The sequence below is a fragment of the Chlamydotis macqueenii genome, chromosome 1, assembly GCF_036417535.1.
Source record: "Chlamydotis macqueenii isolate bChlMac1 chromosome 1, bChlMac1.mat, whole genome shotgun sequence".
Taxonomy (NCBI): Eukaryota; Metazoa; Chordata; class Aves; order Otidiformes; family Otididae; genus Chlamydotis; species Chlamydotis macqueenii.
This window is the reverse complement of record NC_141556.1, coordinates 205,115,292-205,135,666: the sequence shown is the minus strand read 5'-3', so window position 1 is coordinate 205,135,666 and position 20,375 is coordinate 205,115,292. Positions and strand designations below refer to the sequence as shown.

Sequence of the window (20,375 nt, the reverse complement as noted above, 5' to 3'; positions counted from 1 at the left end):
GAGAAATCAGTGACCCTGACCATCCAATTCAATACTGTTAACTTATGAATGGGGTCATTAAATATTACTGCTGTTAAAAATAATAGCACTAGCAACAGCACCCTTTTCTGCAACAGGAATAGCCAGCAATCCTGGACATGCAGAAGACCCTGTTGTTCCAGGAACTCTGCGTACAAACACCAACTCACCCTGAGAGGTTTACAAACAGAGAATTGCATGCTTAGATTATCTTTGCTGCCTTTAGTCAGTGTCAGTATAAAAACCATTTTTTTTCTCTGTGTTCCTCAATATCATCATGTGGAAAAAAAAGATGTTGATGCTTTTCTTTTGGGGGAACATTGAGATCTGGTGCTGAAAAGCACAATGAAAGACATGGGTTATTAGTAGAATTTAGTTGTCGTGTATGGAAAGCTGTATGGGACTGCTGATGCAAAAGATGGTTTCTGTGCTGCTATAAAACCTAGACCTGATCCTGCTCCATCTGGTATTTTGTGATTTTGGACCTCCTTCCACAGTTCACAGTAATGTCAACAAAAGCCCTGAAGGCTTATGTAGAGGCATAGTTTAATATAGAGTTTGCAGCTTGACCTTTATGTTTATGACCTTTTCAAACTAAATGGGCATTGGAATTCCAGAGGACCTCTTTTTTTTTAATGCATAGCATGCACTTTCTCCCAGCTAGAAAGGAGGGAGGGCAAATGAAGTTTGGCTCTGTTGTGTTCTGTCTGCCTAATTTCAGCATGTAATTTGCACCTAAATTATATACACTTTAAATAGCTGTTTAAGTTCTTGAGTTAGTCACCTCCAAGAGAGGAAGATGCCTTGCCAGTAGGGAGATCATCTTCCCTCCAAGGACTAGAGAGGAGTAGGATGCTTACCTGTTTGTTTGTTTAATTGGGAATGGTTGAGCTGTCATACCTAGTTTCTGTTTTCAGATTGCATTCAACGCCATTCTCAGTTCATGCAGACCCCACAATGTGAAAGACATGAACATAGGTTGTTTCAGTTGTGTTAAATTTATTCAGTCATTTATGAGAAACTAATTTTCAATGGGAACTCCAAAATAAGTCAGAGAACTTTACTTCTCCCAGGTAAATTGAGCCCTCTCTGTCTCTTCCTTTGTTAGTGGTGGGAATGGTGTGATGACTACTTTGACACTGGAGCTAAGCTGCATGGTGCTGATTTTTGCTAACGTAGCATGTTGCACAACATCTCTCTTATTCTCCAAATAGATCTCCCTCTATCTTTCCTTCTTCCCCCAGCCTATGCCTTTATAAAAGCAGTCTAGCTTTAAAAGCACATCAGAATTTTTTATCAAGGGTGCTTAAATGGCAATAATTTTAATATATATTGATTTAAATTAATTATCCGTTTAATTCACAATGCTGCAAATTTTCATTAATGTCAAAAAAAATGTCACTCCCTGGCCTCCTTTGAATTATCTCCTCTGAGAACTATCTAACATATCTTTCTTATTTCTTTTCTGCTTTTTATGCCCTTACCTTCAGCTTCTTAGCAGCAAACCCAAGGCTTTGACTCTCCTTGCAATAGTTTTATTTGACAATTCAGACTCTGCATTATTTTCTTCTTCTTAGCATGATATAGTACATAAAAGAATAAATATTTGCATGTTACATTACTAATACCTATTATGTTTCGATGAACAAAAGTCTGTAGTTTAATTTGTATTTCTTGAGGCAGTCGCTAAGTTTATTTCATCGTTCTTGAAAACAGAAAAATTGGAAATTTTGGCTTTGCTTCTTTTCCTGAAAATCCTAGAGGTACTTTAGACTTACCTTTTAGTTTCAGAGTGAATTCATTTTCTGCATTTTCTTCTGATTCTCTGCTATTTGGCAGAGAATTTTAGCAATTGGCCCAATTTATCATCACTGTCCTTGGTGTTGTTAGTTTGCTTTGGGACAACACAAGTAAGAATCTTTGCTGCCCTATGAAAATGTGTTTTAGAGGACTATTCTCTAAATTAGATCATCTGCTGTGTTTCTCTTCTTCTCCACTCATCCATCATGGCATGGTAAGCCAAATGAGATTTGTGTGAGGATCTCAGTATATCCTGCCTTTATTAAGGTTGAACATGGAGCATGTATGCTCTTTGCTATCTACCAGTGAAGGAAGACTCTTGCCAGGTTTTATCTGTATTTGATTTGGGGATGTCCTGCAGAGTTCAGTGTGATCCATCTTTACATCTAAGACAGAACAAGTCTGATTCTCTGTGGTCATCAGGTATTTCTGAGATGTGTATTCAATCCTATTCTTCTGGATCAATTCCACTGGAAAAGAGGGGAAAAGACCCTCACATGGGACTCATTTGCCTACAAGTCCTCCAGATTTGCTGACACGTTTTCTTCTCAGAGGATAAATGAATTTCTCACAGCAGCATAATCCCATCTTAAACTGCATGTCAGCAGCTAATAGTAACATAGGAAAGCTTGACATTTTCCCAAAAAGGAGCCACATCTAGATAAAGAACTAAAAAAAAAAAAAAAAAAAAAAATCATTGCTTGCAGCAAATGCAAGAATCAAAATACAAGCAGAATATGTTTGAAACTTATATAAAAAAAAATATAAAGCACACTGGACTTCAAAAGGGACAGACTTGCAGAAGCCACATTCTGTGGGAACGCCAGATCTGCATTGTATCTTGACTTAAGCAAATTCTCCAGCTGACCTCTAGAAATCCCTTTTAACAGTTCAGGAAGTTTTCCTTGGCCTGTCCATTGCACCAAATGAGTGGCAAGCTTTACATCAGAAGATCTTCTCCCATTAGTCAAGTGAGGTTCAGTGGTTCTTTTTGTTTTTAAACTATATTTTTTATTAAAAGGAAAATTAATTATTTCCAAAGCATACCAGTCTTTTGTCAGAAGAAAAATATGTTCATAGTGACTATGAAGCGAAGAAACAAGCTAAGAACCGAAGTAACACTCCAGATTCAGCCAGAAAATGTAACCAAGGCTACTCTATACCAAGAACACAACGTATAATGCTCGGATGCATATCGGTTCAATTTCCTGAGATCTCCTTCCTGATCGTATTAAATAATCTGTTAAACTGAAAATTAGAGCTGTGCTAGAAAGGTCTCATGAAGCTGTAGTGAAGGCCAACAAATAAGATCTTTTGTACCAGGGGCTGTTTCTGCAGCCATCCCAGGTTTGATAACAGCTGGAATTGGCTAGATTTGTATTGGAAAATCCTATATAAATATACAATACCTTTTCAGATAACGTAAGAAAATAATGGTTGTGGAAATATAATACATAAAGATCACTCTCAAGAAAGTAAGGGTGGAAATCATCTCTCTTAACTTCAGGTGTGTGAAGTGTAGACATAACTATCTGTGCTAGATGTGCTTCCCAACTGTCTTTGGGAATCTTAACAGTCAGTTAGAGAGAAAAAAGAACTTTCTGGATTAATTTATATTATCAAAACATGATCTATCTTCTCAGCCAAAAATGGCATCATGAGTAGAGGTGGACTTTTCATGAAATCTCAAAGTGCTTCAGTTTAATCAGAGTATTTTAAGAGAAGTCTTTAATCTGTATTGAAGATGTATCAGCATTACATTTTAGCCTGCAATGGTATTACAAATAACAGCTAATCCACATCTCTCTGAGGTCATTCAGTGTTTAAATGCTTTCTCAGGACAACCTGTCGAGCCAACTTGCCTGTTCAATCAACTTGCCTTCTTTATTGTTGATTTTCCCAAAGTGCCTCAGGATCTCACAGTACATTATCTTCATTTGAAATATTTCTTTCCTAATGCAATTGCAAGCACATTAGCAAAGACAGCTTCTACATATCTTTTGTCTGAAAGCAGGTTTTAGTAGACAATAAAAAGGAAAGCATGTGCCATATGTTGGAAAATAGAATAAGTCATAAAAATTCACATTAATAAAACTGAGTTGCTGAACAAAATTTCATCATCCTTAGCCCCCTTTCATCCTAAGATTGTGATCAAAGGAAATGTTAAATAACCAGTAGTAACTTGGTAAAACTGATAGATGAGCTCACTGCAGATGAGCTCGCTTCAAAAGGGTTGATAGTTACCCAGCAGCACGCTTTTGAAAACTGGCCTCAAGTACCCCAGAAATGTGTGAAGCTGCCACCTCCGCAGCTGCCACCTCCTACGGGCTCAGCCCTCTGACCTCAACATGAGCACCTTCAGAAAGAAGTGGTTTCACATGAAGTTCCCAGAATAGTTCAACTGCAGGAGTTTTCAAGAGAAAAATCTTGTTTGTTTTTACATGACTGTTCTCTCTCTCTCCGTGTCCCTCCAGCACCCATCTTTCAGAGATAACTGTGATGAGTGCTTCTCTGGGTGCTCCATAGTAGGCCTTGCATGGACATAACACATCTATAAGACTCTTATAGTTTAGCATTACACCCAATTCATTAATTATTCTTCAGTGCTTGAGTGCAACTTCAGAAATGTTCATGAGGAGCTGTTTTGAGGGTATATGAAGACTGAGGAGCAGTACAAAACATTTCCAGACTGGCTCTAGTACACCAGAGGAGAGGCAGGACCCAATATCTCAGGCAATATTCACAGAAGTTCAACCATCTGAGTGGATCTTCATTGTCAATAGCTGACCATGGCCTGTTAAAATGTACCAGACTGAATCAGGAGTAAATCAAGTTTTCATTCCAAAAAGAGATTATGATCACAAATCTTGCAGCAGGATGTTCTCTGATCCATCTCTGTCTCTGTCTTTCATGCAGTTTCTGCCTTGTTTAATAGAAAATTAATCAATGTAAAATGAAGTGTATTACCTGGTTAGTCACAAGTGTAGACTAGAGTGGGATGACTGGCGACCAAGATTTATTTGTTTGTCACAAGACCATTTTGGAACATACGAATACCGTATAAAAATGCCTATGATGCATTCAGTTCTTATTTTAGGGGAAGCATATACTGCACTTAATGAAAATGGCTTGAAGAAATGGATGAATTTGCAATACACTGCATAGTGCCCTGCAAACCCAGCTCTTAACCAACAGAGGAAGGGCCTTTAAGACATTTATTGCTAATCCTTCCATGTTACTTCTTGGAAGTTTCAAAGGCAGAGTTTCTTTGGAAGGGTATCCTAGTTGATAGCATATAATTTTTGATTGCTCATTAAGATGGTTATTAAGCATCTTGAAGTATAGGCTTTCATTTTGTTTTCATGGTTATCAGTATGAAACATTCTCTTTGTAAAGTGCCTACTGTCCCAAGGCTAGCTTCATTTCAGCAGAGATTTCCTTGCAAGAATCTCAAATTCTCTTCTTCAAAGGGAACTTTTTTTTCAGAGTTGGTTTTCATGGTACAATTTTTCTCAAGTAAATCAATTTAAAATATTAGTTGGGAGATGACATCTTTTTCTTCCAGATTAACTGTTTAAAAAAAAAAAACAACACTGGAGATATGATCAATGTCCAAATACCTTGGTATTGCTTAAATATCAAGGACAATTATGGGTTTTTTTTCCTAGTGTCAAATAGTGTTAAAAATATATATATATCAATTGAGAAAAATATGCAATTTGGTCTTGCAGCAGGAGGTTAGGGAGTAAGCAATGCTTCTATCTACCATAAATCACAGCAGATCCAGTGTCAGTGTTTTTCTGAAGAAACACAACTGCATCTGTTAGGCTCAGAGCTATGTATATGTATATACATATGTTTAGCATAGAGAAGCCTGATGTCACGTCTGAAACGACCATGTTTGGATCATTTCAGTGGGCAGAAGTTCACCAATTCTGCCTTTCTTTTGCATAGGTGACCTTTGCTCTTATTCCTCTTCTCCCTTTTTTCTCCCCCTCCCTGAATGGCCTCCAAGGCAGATATGGACAGAATAGTGCTTCTGCTTTACAATTTCCTTGAAATAGACTGTACAAGAGGTAGAGAGAAGTGAGGGTTTCTTCACATTATGGAACCCAGGGGCTGTGATTTCACTATGATTCCTCCTAGTCTTCAACTTCTTGGAATGCCAAAATCTTTTTCCTCTCACTAAATGCATGACTGTTTCTGAGAATAATACCAGGTGTTAGTCAGCAAACCATGCAGATGCAAGACCTGATGGTAGAACAAGGAAGACTGTCCTTTCCGCTTCTCTGTCCCCAGCCCTAAAATGAGAGCCATTTTGTGATAACACCACCAGCCATTCAGATACATATCTCTCCCTGGCACAAAGGCTAAGTCCATGGAATGGATGTTTTTCTACCTGTGGATCTAATCCCAAGAGATCTGAGCAGCTCTTACTCAAGTTTTATAACCAGTGGGGTTTGAAAGGCTTTTCTGCTTCGTAGAACTGGGTTGTCAGAGACTGTAGCTAGTGGCATTGCATTGCTTTGTGATGAGTATACCTTAAAACTTCATTTGTCAGCAGTGTTGTGTTCCACCTCTCCCAGTCCCCAGCCTCCAAAAGTTTCAGACTCAACTCACAATAAATTCCACTTTATAGATGAGTGAGTAAGAAGCAGCTTAGCAGCAGGGAGTATGTGCTTTACTTTTGAACATAATGAGTGTTTCTAATTTATAAACTATAACTGTGGCTGAGAAATCCTGTAACCCTTTAATCTCAAGTTATTTATGGCTTTCTCTTACTTTTTAATAGATTTTTTCCTTTTTCCTTTTTTTTTCTTTCACCTGAAACTCAGGAGGGTTTTCCCACTTGCATCATTCAGTGTGTGACAGGATAAGGGGATATTAGTTTCAGAACAGTGCTTTGTGAGGTTTTTTTTAATGGAAAGGAATTTATGATGTGTATCCTGTCAGATCTGTTTAAATAATTCTGAAAAGACTAGTAGAATTTGACCTTTGCTGCCAGTAATTATCATTGTCCTTGAAATTAACATAACAAATCTCTATTTGCATTTTTTAAATTGATTATAATTGTAATTTTTAAAGACTCAGTTGACGGTCTTTGCACCCACAAGCATCAGTGAGAATTTACTGAAAACAAAATTTGCAGAATAAAACCCTCTTTAAATGATTTTTATACAAAAAGATAATTGTTCTTGTTCATTATCCAAAATGCAAGGGCACGCATCTTATGGGCTTATCGCCATTTGATTCTTTTTATAGACTCAGTTATGGTTCACTTAAATATACTGCTAGATTTTTTTTCTTGCAGTGCATTTTAATGATGTCTGCTTTCCAATATACAAACTGTGCTTTGAAATATAAATGAGTTACGGACGAAGAAGTATCAGTAGACATACTGTGTATGATAAGGCAAGCCGTTAAGATGGATGCCAATAAACAGATATGCCCACTTCTAGGAACGTTTTCAATGGAAATTTTCCAGAGATGGCTAATTTAATTGTATTTTTGTGCAACAATTAGGAGGGAATTACGATAGTTCTTTCGACGCGGAGAAGGGAGTGGGCACTATTGTCATTGCAAAGCCCTTGGATGCAGAGCAGAGGTCAATATATAATATGACTGTGGAGGTCACCGATGGAACAAACATTGCCACGACTCAGGTAGAATATCACATTCCTTTCTTGGCAAGTTTTTAATTTGTTAGTGGAATGTTTATGCTATAAAAGTTAATAATTTTGCCATTCAAATAATATCTCATCCTTTGAGACCACTATTAACTGATAGAGGGGATATTTTTCAGAGCCTTTCCATCTGCTTGTAAAGAATGTTTCAAAGTGGTATTTCTCCTTTTGTCCTCTTCATGCTCACACTAAAATAATTTGCCTTCCTCCAGCTGAGGAAGTCCCTGTCATAGGTGCTACAGCTTAGTTTCTCACAATTGTATCACCCCGTAATGGTCCAAAATACAATAGAGCTTATGTGGTGTTGGGGAATATTGCTACTGATCGTATTAAATGGAGTTTCTACCTCTCATCCTCCCAAGACTCAAATGTGGGACACAGGATCAGTTGTTCAGAGAATAAATTGTTCAGAGGGGACACTTAAAATTCAAAGGATCTTTGCTTTTGTGTCACTGTCTTCTGGGGAACAGCCCCAGTGAACCCTTTAAAACCAGACTTGCTTATCAGGGTCAGTGCCTTTCAGCAATTAAAAAGTCAGGTCAGATAAACATGAAGGGTTGGGATAATGCTGGCTCCGACACATCCTCCTTGAAGAAACCCTGACACAGATCCCGGGTATCTGTTTGGCGGGAGCCAGTCTGGAGTTGGGACATGGTCAGGGTCGTGGCACCAGGACAGAGATTCTGTGGTCCAGGTGACACTAGGGAGACTTCAAAGAGCAAACTCCTTCAATACAAAGTAGAGTTGTAGGGTGTGTATTAGCTAGGGCCTGAAATCCTAGAAATTGGAATTACTACCCAAGCGTAAGGTGTACCTATAGCCTGAATATGATTTAACACATAGGGAAAAATACATACTGGTAGAGCACACCTGTGTGCAGCCTCAAATCCCAGATTAAATGTGGTTTACAGAAGAAATGAAAAAAAAATAGGTTTGTGATATTATTTGCTTCTTTATGATGCAGAAGGAAGGCCTGAACATTCTTTATGTTTACGTGTATGCATGCACACGCAAATGCTTCTGTTTTACCTTGCCTTTTTGCTCAAATGATTCAGATGTAAATCTGTATTCACTGAGTCACAACACTAAGTTTCCTAAGAGACTGTTAAATCACTGAGTGCTTTCTCAGTGTGAAATCCTCTTTATAACCAGCCCTAAAATCTCTAAGTATCCCTGTCTGATAATTTCTCATGAAAATCCACTCTTGATAAGAAAACATCAGTTGATAGTAAGCTAGAAGGTAGGAAATCTGCTATTTTCCCTGTTAGTTTCAGTAATTAATTGATTATATCTGTCCTGTATTTCCTGTTATGCCTTTCTCCACTCAATTAAAGAGCTCTTAAAAAAAAAAAACCAGTATTTTCTCCCCAGGAAGGCACTTACTCAGAGTAGTCAAATCACTTCCCAGTCTTCTGGTAGACAAGTGGAGAAAAATGACTGACCTCTTTACATTCCCTTTCCATAAGGCATTTTCGTCAGCCCTTGAGTATTTTTCTATTTTGCTTTGGTTTTTATTCTTGGTGACACTCTCAGTCTACATTTCAGATGGACCACATTCAAATGTGGTGTTGAATCCCTAACATGACAATTTCTTTTTGCAAACATTTCAGCCAGACAAATATTTAAAAGCACAGGGAATTTCAAACATACTGGATACAAGTAATTTCTCTTCTCATGGATATTTATGTTTATTGGTTTATTTGCTGTTTATGATTTAATAAATTGACCCCTATAACAGTCCTCCAAACCTTTTTAGATAGAACCCTACATTTTTAATTAAAACATAGGGTAAAAACATATTTCAGTAAAGCTGTCACATTCTAAAAGAAGCCTGAGCCTTTCTAACAGTAGTGTGACCTATTTAAAAATGTAAGATATTCGTTTAAGATGGCAATAGTATAGCATTAGGTAGTCATCAGTGGGTACAGGACCTGCTTTCCTCCATCTCCTTCTGTCCACGTGCATACTGTTTAAGTATTTAACTGTGGCCCAGACAACATCTGAGAATGTTTCTTTTGGTCTTCACAACAGAGATTTCAAAAGCGATCATTATCTCAAAGCTGCCAGAATTATGGCCTGCCTAATTATCTCTCCCTTTTACAAAAATTTCATTCTGTATTTTTGACCGTACTTTGGAGCTTTTGGTGACCTTATTTGTCTTTATTTCCTTTCAGAACAATAATAAAAAAATAAAACTGATTAATAGGTTAAGTAAAATATGGCCTAGAAAGAGTTAAAAAAGCATCTACTTTGATAAAATTACGTTGTAAGTATTTTGTCTCATACGCATTGTACCACCTGCACTTTTAACTAGAGATGCAAGATACGATGGAAGAGGAAGCAGGTGGAAAGCAAATGTATAAGCTCATCCCTGTGTATAACAATAAAATAATATAAAGCCCCCCTCAAAGTGTGATGGTTTATTACGAAACAGCTGATCATCGCCTTGCCAAATGGAACAGTCTTCCTCTTTATTCTACCCCACCTGTTTCCCTTTATCTCTTCCTGGCCTTTTGTCTATTACACAGTTGGAGGTGGTAAAATGCAGTGTAAAAATGCCAAAGATTTTTGCTTCGGTAACACGATCCCTGGCATGGACCTGTAGAAGTTTCTTCAGCAATATTCCTGCACGCCGTAAGCTCCGATAAACTGTTCGCTTCCTCCATGCCTTACTATGCACGTGGTTCGCTACCGTACCCTGAGAGGAAGGAAATCATGTTGATTTTAAAGTTTCATCTGTTGTATTAATGGTTCACTCTTGTGAAAAGAGGTGAAAAGAACATAAGGAATATTAAAAAAAAATAAAATCACAGACTTCCTTTGTAACTGAAAGCCTGTTCGGTTTGGGCACGGTCAGGATTTCAAAAAGGAATACAGTCTCCAAAGTGAGAACCAAAGCACCAGGGCTTGTTGAGCCACTGCCACTCACCGTGCTGCCTGTCCAGCTGAGCCCCAGCCCTCCTGGCAGCACAGCCGTGATGGGGAGAGGTGGAGGGGGCAGAAGAAGAAGAAATGTTGACTCATTTGATTTATATATTTGGAGTGCGGGTATAAAGCTTCTATCACGTTGATTAACTTCCAGGAAGGCTAAGTCTCCTGACTTAGCCAGGGAGAGCTTTTGTTTTTTTCCCTTAGCTTAATTCATCATTGCTCAAGGCCACGCATTAATTTATTAAAAGCTGAAGGCGTACGTTGGCTCTAAATCCCCATGAAACACGATTCCTGCAGCTGCCAGGCGAGCTGTTGGCCTTGGGGACAGGACAGGGTTTCTGCATCCTGCATGCTGGAGAGAGCCGGGACAGCAGCTCCGCACAGTGACCCGGCTCCTCGCCACCACCACTGCCTGCCTTCGGTCTGGGAAAAGGTATTTTTCCCTCACCTGAGCAGAGAGAGGATTCTCTCAAGAAGAAATCAGTGTAATGGCATCTACATGCCTACTCCTGCCATGATTTTGACAAACTTTGACTGTGCAACATTAGAGGTTCTCTTGGTCATGAGTCAGGTTTATCCCAAAGCCTTGTTTTTTTTACTGAACAGCTCAGATCCTTTACATTCAAGCACAACTTAAGAATAGTGTTTCTTTGTAGTGCATTCTGTTGAGTTTTGCTAAAATACCCACAGAAGTACAGTACACTTGGGAACGAACGATCATCTATGTAATTATAATTTTTCACTTTTATTGAGAATGTTGTACTAGTGGACTAGTTTTTTTTAATAACAGACTCCTGGAGTCATGTTATTATATGAAAAAGACAGTTTGACTTCTTGCTTATTTTCTTGCCTTCTCCTTTCTCATCATCCTAATTGCTATGAAGAAGATGATCTAAAGCATGAAGGCTGATGCTTCCAAGCTAGGAGGCAAAAGGTGCCTCAGTTTCACTTATTGCAAAACCATCTCTCTATTTCCCAGTAGAATGGACACTCGAGAGGAACATCTGGTTCCCTCTGAGAAGTTTTTGTAGATCAATACATGGTCACTTGTAATACCTTCAGCTGGAGCCAACCAGACTGGAAGTAGACAGGAGAAGTTACTACTCATTGCCCCTTTCTCTCTCTCCTTGCAGAAGGTTTTGAACTTTTATTTATTTTTCTGCTCAGGATCGACTTTTTAGCTGTGAGATCCAGGAAACCAAAACCTTTCAGACAGCACCTTTTCTTTATAAGATTGTTTCTTAAGGAAGAGGAGCTTATCAATCACCCTGAGTGAAGGTGGTTATTTCAGCTGAATGGCGAGAAGCTCTTCTTAGAGGACCATGGCCAAAATGTAGATAAGACATTAGAGCCTTCCAGGGGAGATTCTGCGCTGTGGATTTTTGTAGGATGGACAAGAAGACATGAAGTTTCAATTCCGTTTTTCACTTTTGCTCAGTTGAACATTTCCCCCAAACTAGAACCAACTCCATCCTTGATTTTTTTTCTGTCTCATCCAGTGATCTCAGCACTGCCTTGCCTGTCAAACAAAGACTTTCCCCTCCGTTTTAACATAACACAAGGGGCCCGGTGAAGTATAAATAACAGGTCACTGAGGTTGGTAGGAAAACTGCTTGCATTTTTACATTAAGGTTGGGGTTTGGAAGAGAGAAGAACTTGACAGGAAGTAGCAAATACAGCTGTGTGGTAACACTATTGAAAGCAATATTAAATCAAAATAGGTTTTCAGAACCCGTACAAAAGCGTAACCTGAGTTTAAGCAATTCAGGCACTTAATAGGTTGTACTACAACACTGTGCCCAGACCAAGCAATTAGCCAAGCAGATTCTTCCAGCCTCAAATGTCTCTAAAGCAGCTCCTGGCATTTATCCAGTTTTCACTCAAATGCATTTGTGCCTAAACGAAAGGTATTTGTGATGGACAACATTAAAAACAGCTTTGGAGAGACTTCCTGCATTAGGTTTTGTCCTCCTTTGATTTGATTGTATTTCTCTAGGCCTTTCACTTAGCATTTTGAATACAAAGTCTTTGCTAATGCTCTGAGTGTTACTTTGCCTAATTTGTAAGCTTGGAGGCCTTTATTTGAAACTTGCTTCAACTGTGGGAAATAGGAAGTGAGCAGAGAGAAGCAAATCTTTTATAGCAGGGCGCTTGTTCAGACTGTAAATTAGGCTCTGCACAATGGAAGCAGAAGGAGGCAAGCCTGCCTTTCCAAGGCTCACAACACGCTGGAAAAGATAGGAGCTTTCAAGGATAACCAGGCAGAGACTGCTTTGCTGCATGTTTGCTTTATGAGCGTGGAAAAAAGACGTGCAGCTAATGTTTGTCTATGAAAAGTGGTTTAAGTCAGTAACCTTGCACAGTCCTCAGCAAAGAGGAATCCCTGCTTAGCTGCCAAACAAATAGTAAACATTTCCATTCATCACCTTTCGGAGATGTGTTGGGAAAATTTAAAGCCTGTCTTTGATTTTACACAATGGGTATTGTCACAGCTTAACACCCCAGGCACCTACACAGTAATAAAGGATATTTATGCCACACAACTCATTCTTGCCATATCTTCCGTTTGAAAATAAATATCAAGAAAGTATTAAATTACACATACACCATGAGTCTTTGAGTCCCTTGATTTTGGGTGGAAGATGTGCTACAGGCTGGATGAAGCTTAAGGCTTCAAGGAGCAGAGTGCTGGCCCTTTTGAAGTCAGTGGGAAATTTGCCAGTAGTACCAAGATTTTGTGCCTAGATTTGGCAGCTGTTAAATGACTTTGAGTAACTTTCCTCCTATTAACTATCTGGTGGCATTTGACTTACTCAACTTCACATATGTTTGTAAGATCAGGTTTTCTATGAGCCTGATGTTCATGTCAGTGTAACTTGACATGATTGCCTGCTCTATAAAGATTTATTACTTTAAAACTATAAAGTTTTATTACTTTAAAAAGTAATACCTTAGTAGAAGTCATCCTGCTGGAGCAGGAAATCTTCTGCATAGCAAGGTGGCATTTTAAGGTGATCTAATAAAAGGGAGGTGTCTAAAAAATAAACCTAAACATCTTTCCCAGCTTCGCCACTGCAGTTCTCTTGTGACTTTGGTAAGTCATTTAACCTTGCTGCAGGGCAGTGTTTTCCTGGGCAAAGAATGGGCATAATAATAGTCACTTGTTCCTCATAAATGTTGTAAGAATTGAAGGACTAATATCTATTTAAAATTACACTTAAGTTCCATTCTATTTTACCTGATTTTATTTCAAGTAACTCCCAAGACAGTTAAATTTTTAAGAACATAAAAGAGTTCCATTTTCTCCTTTTCCATAGCTTGTGGATTTAACAGAGCTCTGTATCATCAGTATTCCCATATATAATCTAACTTTCTTTTGTTGCAAGGAAAATCCCCACCCTTCTATTAAAGGAGAGACCATAATGTTAAAATTACAGTTGACTCTCAGGGATTTTGAGGGACAGGTGACAAAAATTAGAAATTCTCTAAACTGCTTTAATAGAAGAAACTGTGAATCAATAATGACCTCTTTATTCATTAGCATCTCTAACCCCCCACCTTCCATCTCGACATGGAAGTGGCTGTTGAAATGCAGAGTATGTAATAAATAATGGGTATTTTAATGTGGATCACTTGACAAATCATTAAAATACTGTCATCTCTGGGGAGGAAGATGCCTGCCACTTAAAGAAGCACTTGATCAGTTTTACAGTGGATATGAAGTGAAGGAAAAGAAAAAAAAAAAGAAAAGAAGAAGTTATTTTCTGGAAACTGTCAAAGCAATTTCAAGTGCATAGTTCTCTGTAAATTTGATGACCACAGTGAGTGAGGACCTCAGTTTTTTTATCTTTTCCCCTCTCCATACCTCCCGCTCCCCAAGTACCATCATGGTCCATGTCTCTGTGTCAGGGCATTAGCTTATACATTTTTCAGTGGGAAGAAACGCCACTTTGTGAAGCCACACTATAATTTCCATAGTCTCGTGGCTTAGCCGTGGTTTCTGATGCTGATCCAGTCCCACTCTGTTTAGTTTGTGCAGTCTAGTGAAGGCATAAATCACGGAGCCATGGCTTGCACAGTCACGGTGCAAGCTTTGTGGTGGATAAAGCTTTATGCCTTCCTCTGCTTTCCCAATTTGCCAGTGATCCCAAAATGCATTAGATATAATGGGAAGTGAACCCCAGCACTGGAGTGATCACACACCATGCAAACAAAACAGTATGTCACTTTAAGATGCATTGGTGAGCATTTGTATATATATATTTTTTTTTTCTTACAGAATAGCTTGAACTTGCTCACAGCAATGTTAAAAATAAATTTACACCTATGAGCCTGTCCCCACATGGCAGTTTGCTTGTTCAAGGTAAACTGTGCGGTACTAGCATCAGCAGAATCAAACACTCTTGGTATTTTAAATCAAAGCCATCTAAAATGGTATATGACAAAGTTTTAGGCCACTAATTAAAAGTAAAAGTAAACATCTGTGTTAACAATGCAGCAGTAAAATAATCCAGCCATATTACAGCGGTAGCTGACGAGGACTGGGAGTATCAAAACCACTCAAGAAGATGTCTTTAAGTGTTAAATACCAGTAATCAGATTATCCCCATCTCATACTGTTTCAGTGTCTCTTCCTTACACTAACAAAAGTGATTCAGCAATAGCTCTGTGTCCCATTAGAATAGAGTTGAAGTCTTTCATTTTTCCCTCAAGCTTTCTTTCATATATTACAACTTATTTCTTCACATATTTTTCAGATGTGGATTTTTTTTTATTTTTTTCCCTCAGTCAGGTCAGAAACACACCTTGATATATTGTATAGCAACAACAAAAATATAAAAAGCTAAATAACTCTTCATCATCATTATTATAGGCTCAGCAATGTATATTTCCCTCCAATTTTATTGCTATCTGTCCAAGACTGAGGCATAACTTAATATAGGCTTTGCCCTACTTCACTCTGGTGTACCATAATCTGGTGAAAATTAAATCGTATGGAATGCACAGTTGAAGTCCTATGCCACTTAACTTACAGAGCATTTTATTTCAGCGGTCTTTTAAACAGTTCCCAGGCTAGTTCATTACGACCGCTGCTTACAATTGCTCATGTTCCTTCTGGTAATGTGTTCTGCAAACCTTTCCACGTATCATGGAAATCTAAAATTTCATTTCTCTCTGAAGCCAACATCTGTTTGTGTAATATTGCAGTAAAAGTATAACTGTATTTTTCTTCTGTTAAGAAAGTATGGATGAACAGGGCTTGATCAAGCAAAGTAGTAAAATATTTGCTTAAAAAAGAGCCAAGTGCTTTTCAGAACAATAAAGAAAATATCATGAGGGATAGGTCAAGTCTCCTAGTCTAAGGGAAGAGTCCTGTGCATGGCCTTTCCCATGTCATTCATTGGACTATTTTTTATTTTAAAGCCTTTAAATAAAAAGATTGTTCCATTTCACTCACTGCAAAATTAGATGTATGCCTTCACAGGCATATTCTGAAAAAGATTACTTTTTGTTTCCAGTACTGAAAAAGAGACAACTCCTTGCATTTCATCTTTCAGTATTAGGTAGTTTGTCATGGGCTTTGCTGCCATGCTGCCCAAAATAATCTATAGCATACAAAGTCTGGAAAGCAAATTTTCTCCAGGGAGTGACTCCTCCAGTGGTGAAAATCACAAAACCTTGTCAGAGCCACACACAGGTAACATTGCGTAGTCACATAGCTTTTGGAAGGCAAAGCTTGGAAAATAGTGATTCTTATTAGTTACTAGTGTCAGCTTGTGCTATACTGAAATGGGTGTAATAAGCAGCAACAGCAGCATCCTGGCTGCTTTCCCCCTCTCCAAGTTTCTTTGGGGATCAATACCAAGGTTTTAAAGACAGACTTGAAGCAAATGGCACAGCATTCATTCATGTTTAGCAGTAGTCCTATCATTCATAAACTGCAACAGAAAGGAGGGAAATAGGTGTTCAAGAGGAAAGTGAATTAGTTGGCAGTAAAGACAGCATCACTGGCAAACGAAGAGCAAGGATGAAACCACAAAAATAATAATTCCCTGTTACCAGTGCCCTGAGATTACCTTGGTGGTATGTGTTGGTCTGTGATGGGTGGGCTTGTGTGATCATGAGATCTTCCCTCCTGTTCTCGTCTCATGGAGTGTCACCATTCCTAACACAGCCTAAGGTGTGACGGCAACTTGAAGTCTCCATTGCTGTCACAATTTCACATTGCTAGTACATCCCAAAGCAATATTATCAGGCAAAAAACAACACAGGATTTAGCTGAATCCTGATTGTAGAAAAAGCAGATTGAAAAGGATTCTTTTGTAGCCTTATTAATAGTGAAGGGGAAAGGAAATCCCATTATAGTTCTCTTGTAACCAGAGGAGTTACAAGGGACGACAAAACCTTTCCTGTGACCATTGTAGGGATATTTTCCAATCTATAGATACTGAAAATACAGACTTCTTTGTCAGGCTCTGAGTCTCTGAGTAGGTCTTATAATTTGGAACATTTTGCCTCCAATGTCATATCCTTACTATTTCTTTTGATCTGAACAGTAAGCTTTTAATATTAAATGATATTTCTTAGTCCCACCGTACATCATCAACTATCTAAAGTAAATTACATTTCTCTAGGTGCCTATTCAGTAATCTGACTAGACTTCAATAACTTCAAATGTTTTTCTTTTATTAACTGTAGGTTCTTATCAAAGTGCTGGATAACAATGATAATGGCCCAGAGTTCTCTCAAACAAGTTACGATGTCACCATTTCAGAGGACATCCTCCCTGATACTGAAATTCTGCAAATTGAAGCTATAGACAGAGATGAAAAGCATAAGTTGAGCTACACTATTCACAGCAGCATCGATACAGTCAGCATGAGAAAATTCAGAATTGATCCCGGCACTGGGGTGCTCTATACTGCTGAGAGATTAGACCACGAAGCTCAAGATAAACACATCCTTAATGTCATGGTAAGAATGCAATTTTCACTTGGCTCAGGACACAATCGCTACTGCTTCAAGTGCATACGTGCCTTAGTCTTTGCATGAGCAAAGGACGCTTAGTGCAGTAAGTAGACATTAATTTCATTTTGCCTGCCCTGCTGTGTATTTATTTTACATTTTTTATTTGGACTTCTGGGGAAACTTATTGTGAATTCATTGTGTGGAATATGATATGATTTGCTATCTCAAGGGAGAGCAAGCAGGAAATTATTTAATTTCTTGGCATCTGGTCCTCTCACTCGAGGTAATTTTCAGACCTTCTGAAGTGAGGCTGAAAGTTATTTGAGAAGTTACTCACAGGAAGAGAAAAGCTTTCCTGCCACAGAGAATGCTACAGCCTTTCTGAATACAAACCTCATTTGTACTTTACTTTTCTGGGCTTATTTCAGTATATAAACTGTTGATATACAAACTAGTTTTCGTCTACATTTCCAAATGTTTGAGTATACAGAAAATAAATTAATTACAATTTTTTTACTCAGTGTGCCTGAATTACAGAACTTGTCTGTTTTCAAGTGAAGATTTCATATTATGGACTGGAGGTTAATAAAAAAAAAATCTCTGTTAGTTTAAATATTGTAGTCTGCTGTTTCCTTTAACCACTTAAGACTCCTGTAGAAGAGATCTTTAAAGAAACAAGTCATGATGTGTTAGGCAGAGGGCCATCTTTGGGTGAGAGACCCTAAGAATCCAACAGCTGCTGTGAGATCCAGCGAGCAGAAGCTGAGTAGGGTCTCAGCTCGCAGAGTAAGAAGAAGTAAGTCCTTTGGCAAGCAAGCTAAGAAGTAAATATATACTGAATCACAGAGAGACATGGCTGACAGAGGTCGTTTCCTGGTGCTTGATTTTGATCTCCACCAGACACAATAGGTTTTTTGCTGTATTTAAGAAGAACCAAACTTTTGGGGATTGTGTTGGTGGGATTATCAGGGTAGCAGTGCTGATATTTTGTATGGAGTTGAGAGAGGTGTGATAAATGATACCTTGGTTGGGAGTACTCAGGACTTCTAAAGGTAATTCCTACTCTGTTTGATATTGGTATCATCATCTTCAGAAAGGTATGTCCGTATGTAATGATGAAAAAGTCCATTGGCAGTCGACTGGCGCACGACTGATTATAGTGGGTAAAATTGTTTGTAGCTCTTTGAAACAATAAGAAATGGGCAAGGTATATTTGCCTCTCTGCTATAAAGGAGAAAGTGGCAAAGTAAAGGCATGACCATTTAGCATGTATTAAAAAAAAGTATTTCTTGCAAACCTGAAACCAAATTTAAGGTGTCATGTGATTGCTGCTTTAAAAATTCATGTCATGATGGTTAGTTGGCATGCATTTTTTTCACAAGTGAAACAAAAAATATCCCTGAGCTCTTCCTGTTTCTTTAAGTTTACTATCCACCGTCTTGCATGTGAATGTATTTTAGACTGGTTTTTTGTGACCAATTTGTTTTTTTATTACTTCGTACTAGACAGAACTGAAAGTATTGTTAGCACTCAGGTGAGTGATATTTATTAAGTTTTATCAAATGGATATCAAGGTCTGTATTATGCACTTGTCCTATAGGTCCGAGATCAAGAATTCCCTTACAGAAGAAACTTGGCCAGAGTCATCATAAATGTGGAAGACTCCAATGACCACAGTCCGTACTTTACCAGCCCATTGTATGAAGCCTCGGTGTTTGAATCAGCAGCAGTTGGATCAGCCGTCCTACAGATCACAGCTTTGGACAAAGACAAAGGAGAAAACGCAGAGCTTATCTACAGTATTGAAGCAGGTTAGGACAAAGGCTGAAAATGTAGCGTCATGGTTCACCACACACACAGAGCAATGCTGTGATGGTGGTCCGTCTTGACACACAAATCGGCTTCTTTGGTCTACCTTTTTCTGTAGAGCTTGGCAAAGGAGACACCTTCCTATTGGTTGCTTTTTATTTTGAAGCTACTATACCCAAAACCTATCAGAACAGAACCTCATTCATGTTCACTAGATGGCTACAGAGCCTTTTACCTCTAAGCCATTGGTTCAAAACCGTCACAGAAGATAGTTATTGAAAGCTACAGCCATTGACTTGTGTTCAGGTTACTGGCTTCGGTCTAGTACACAGCAGATCCTCCATAAACAAATGTCACAACAGCTGGTATGTCCTGGCATCTTTGCCAATATTTGGCCAGAGGAGCATGGAGACTAACACCAGGGCTATGCTAAAAACTTTTATCAGCAGAGTCATAGCATTTTAATGGCACAAGGTCTCCTGAAACTAAGCGAGGACATGGCATACCACATTAAAATTGCTTTTGCTGTTAAGCTCTGGATATTTACATTCACCACATAATCTGTACCAGCAAAAGCATTCCACTGCTGGCGCAATAGGTCATGAGAAATTTGCATGATCTCTGCCGCACATGCAAGTGAATGTAACTTTCTCTGGCTCATATGAATCTGATTTTGAGAATTATCTCTGAGATAAACCATTAGCATATATACAAGAGAAGGAAGTAAAAATTAGTAACCTTTGGAATTTTTAATGTTTCATTTCTAATTTTTTTTTAGTAATATAAATCTTTCCATTGTAATAATAGCAAAACTTGAAACCTATATTGCCCTAAAAAGAAGTCTCATATACTACAGGTTGTCCCAATATTAGTGAGATCACAAGCCTTTCCCTCTGTAGGCTCTAATCCTACAGGATCATATTTTCCTCTATATTATTATAAAGACTTGTCACTAGCTAGGATGGCTTACGTCAATTAGGAAAAGGCTAAATGACAAAAAATAAGTATAGTAATAATAATATCTACACCATCTCATATTGATTTAACTTCATATAGTTCAAGCTCAGAACTTAAATTAAGTTGATATAACCTGAAGCTTAGAAAAGACTCAAGGAACTATTTTTCTGTCATTACCCTGTACGCTCTGTGGAAGCAGAGCTCTTT

The 20,375-nt window shown here is 38.3% G+C and overlaps 1 protein-coding gene across 2 annotated transcripts in view; it reads left to right on the top strand.

Annotated features, from left to right (window-relative positions):
- Positions 1–20,375, top strand: part of FAT3 (FAT atypical cadherin 3) — a 320,633-nt gene that overhangs the window by 220,368 nt on the left and 79,890 nt on the right. For both annotated transcript variants that reach the window (XM_086742769.1, XM_086742759.1), the window contains exons 6-8: positions 7,342–7,481; positions 17,133–17,408; positions 19,003–19,213. In XM_086742769.1, the coding sequence (XP_086598895.1) occupies positions 7,342–7,481; positions 17,133–17,408; positions 19,003–19,213 (627 nt within the window). The remainder of the gene's footprint in view (positions 1–7,341; positions 7,482–17,132; positions 17,409–19,002; positions 19,214–20,375) is intronic.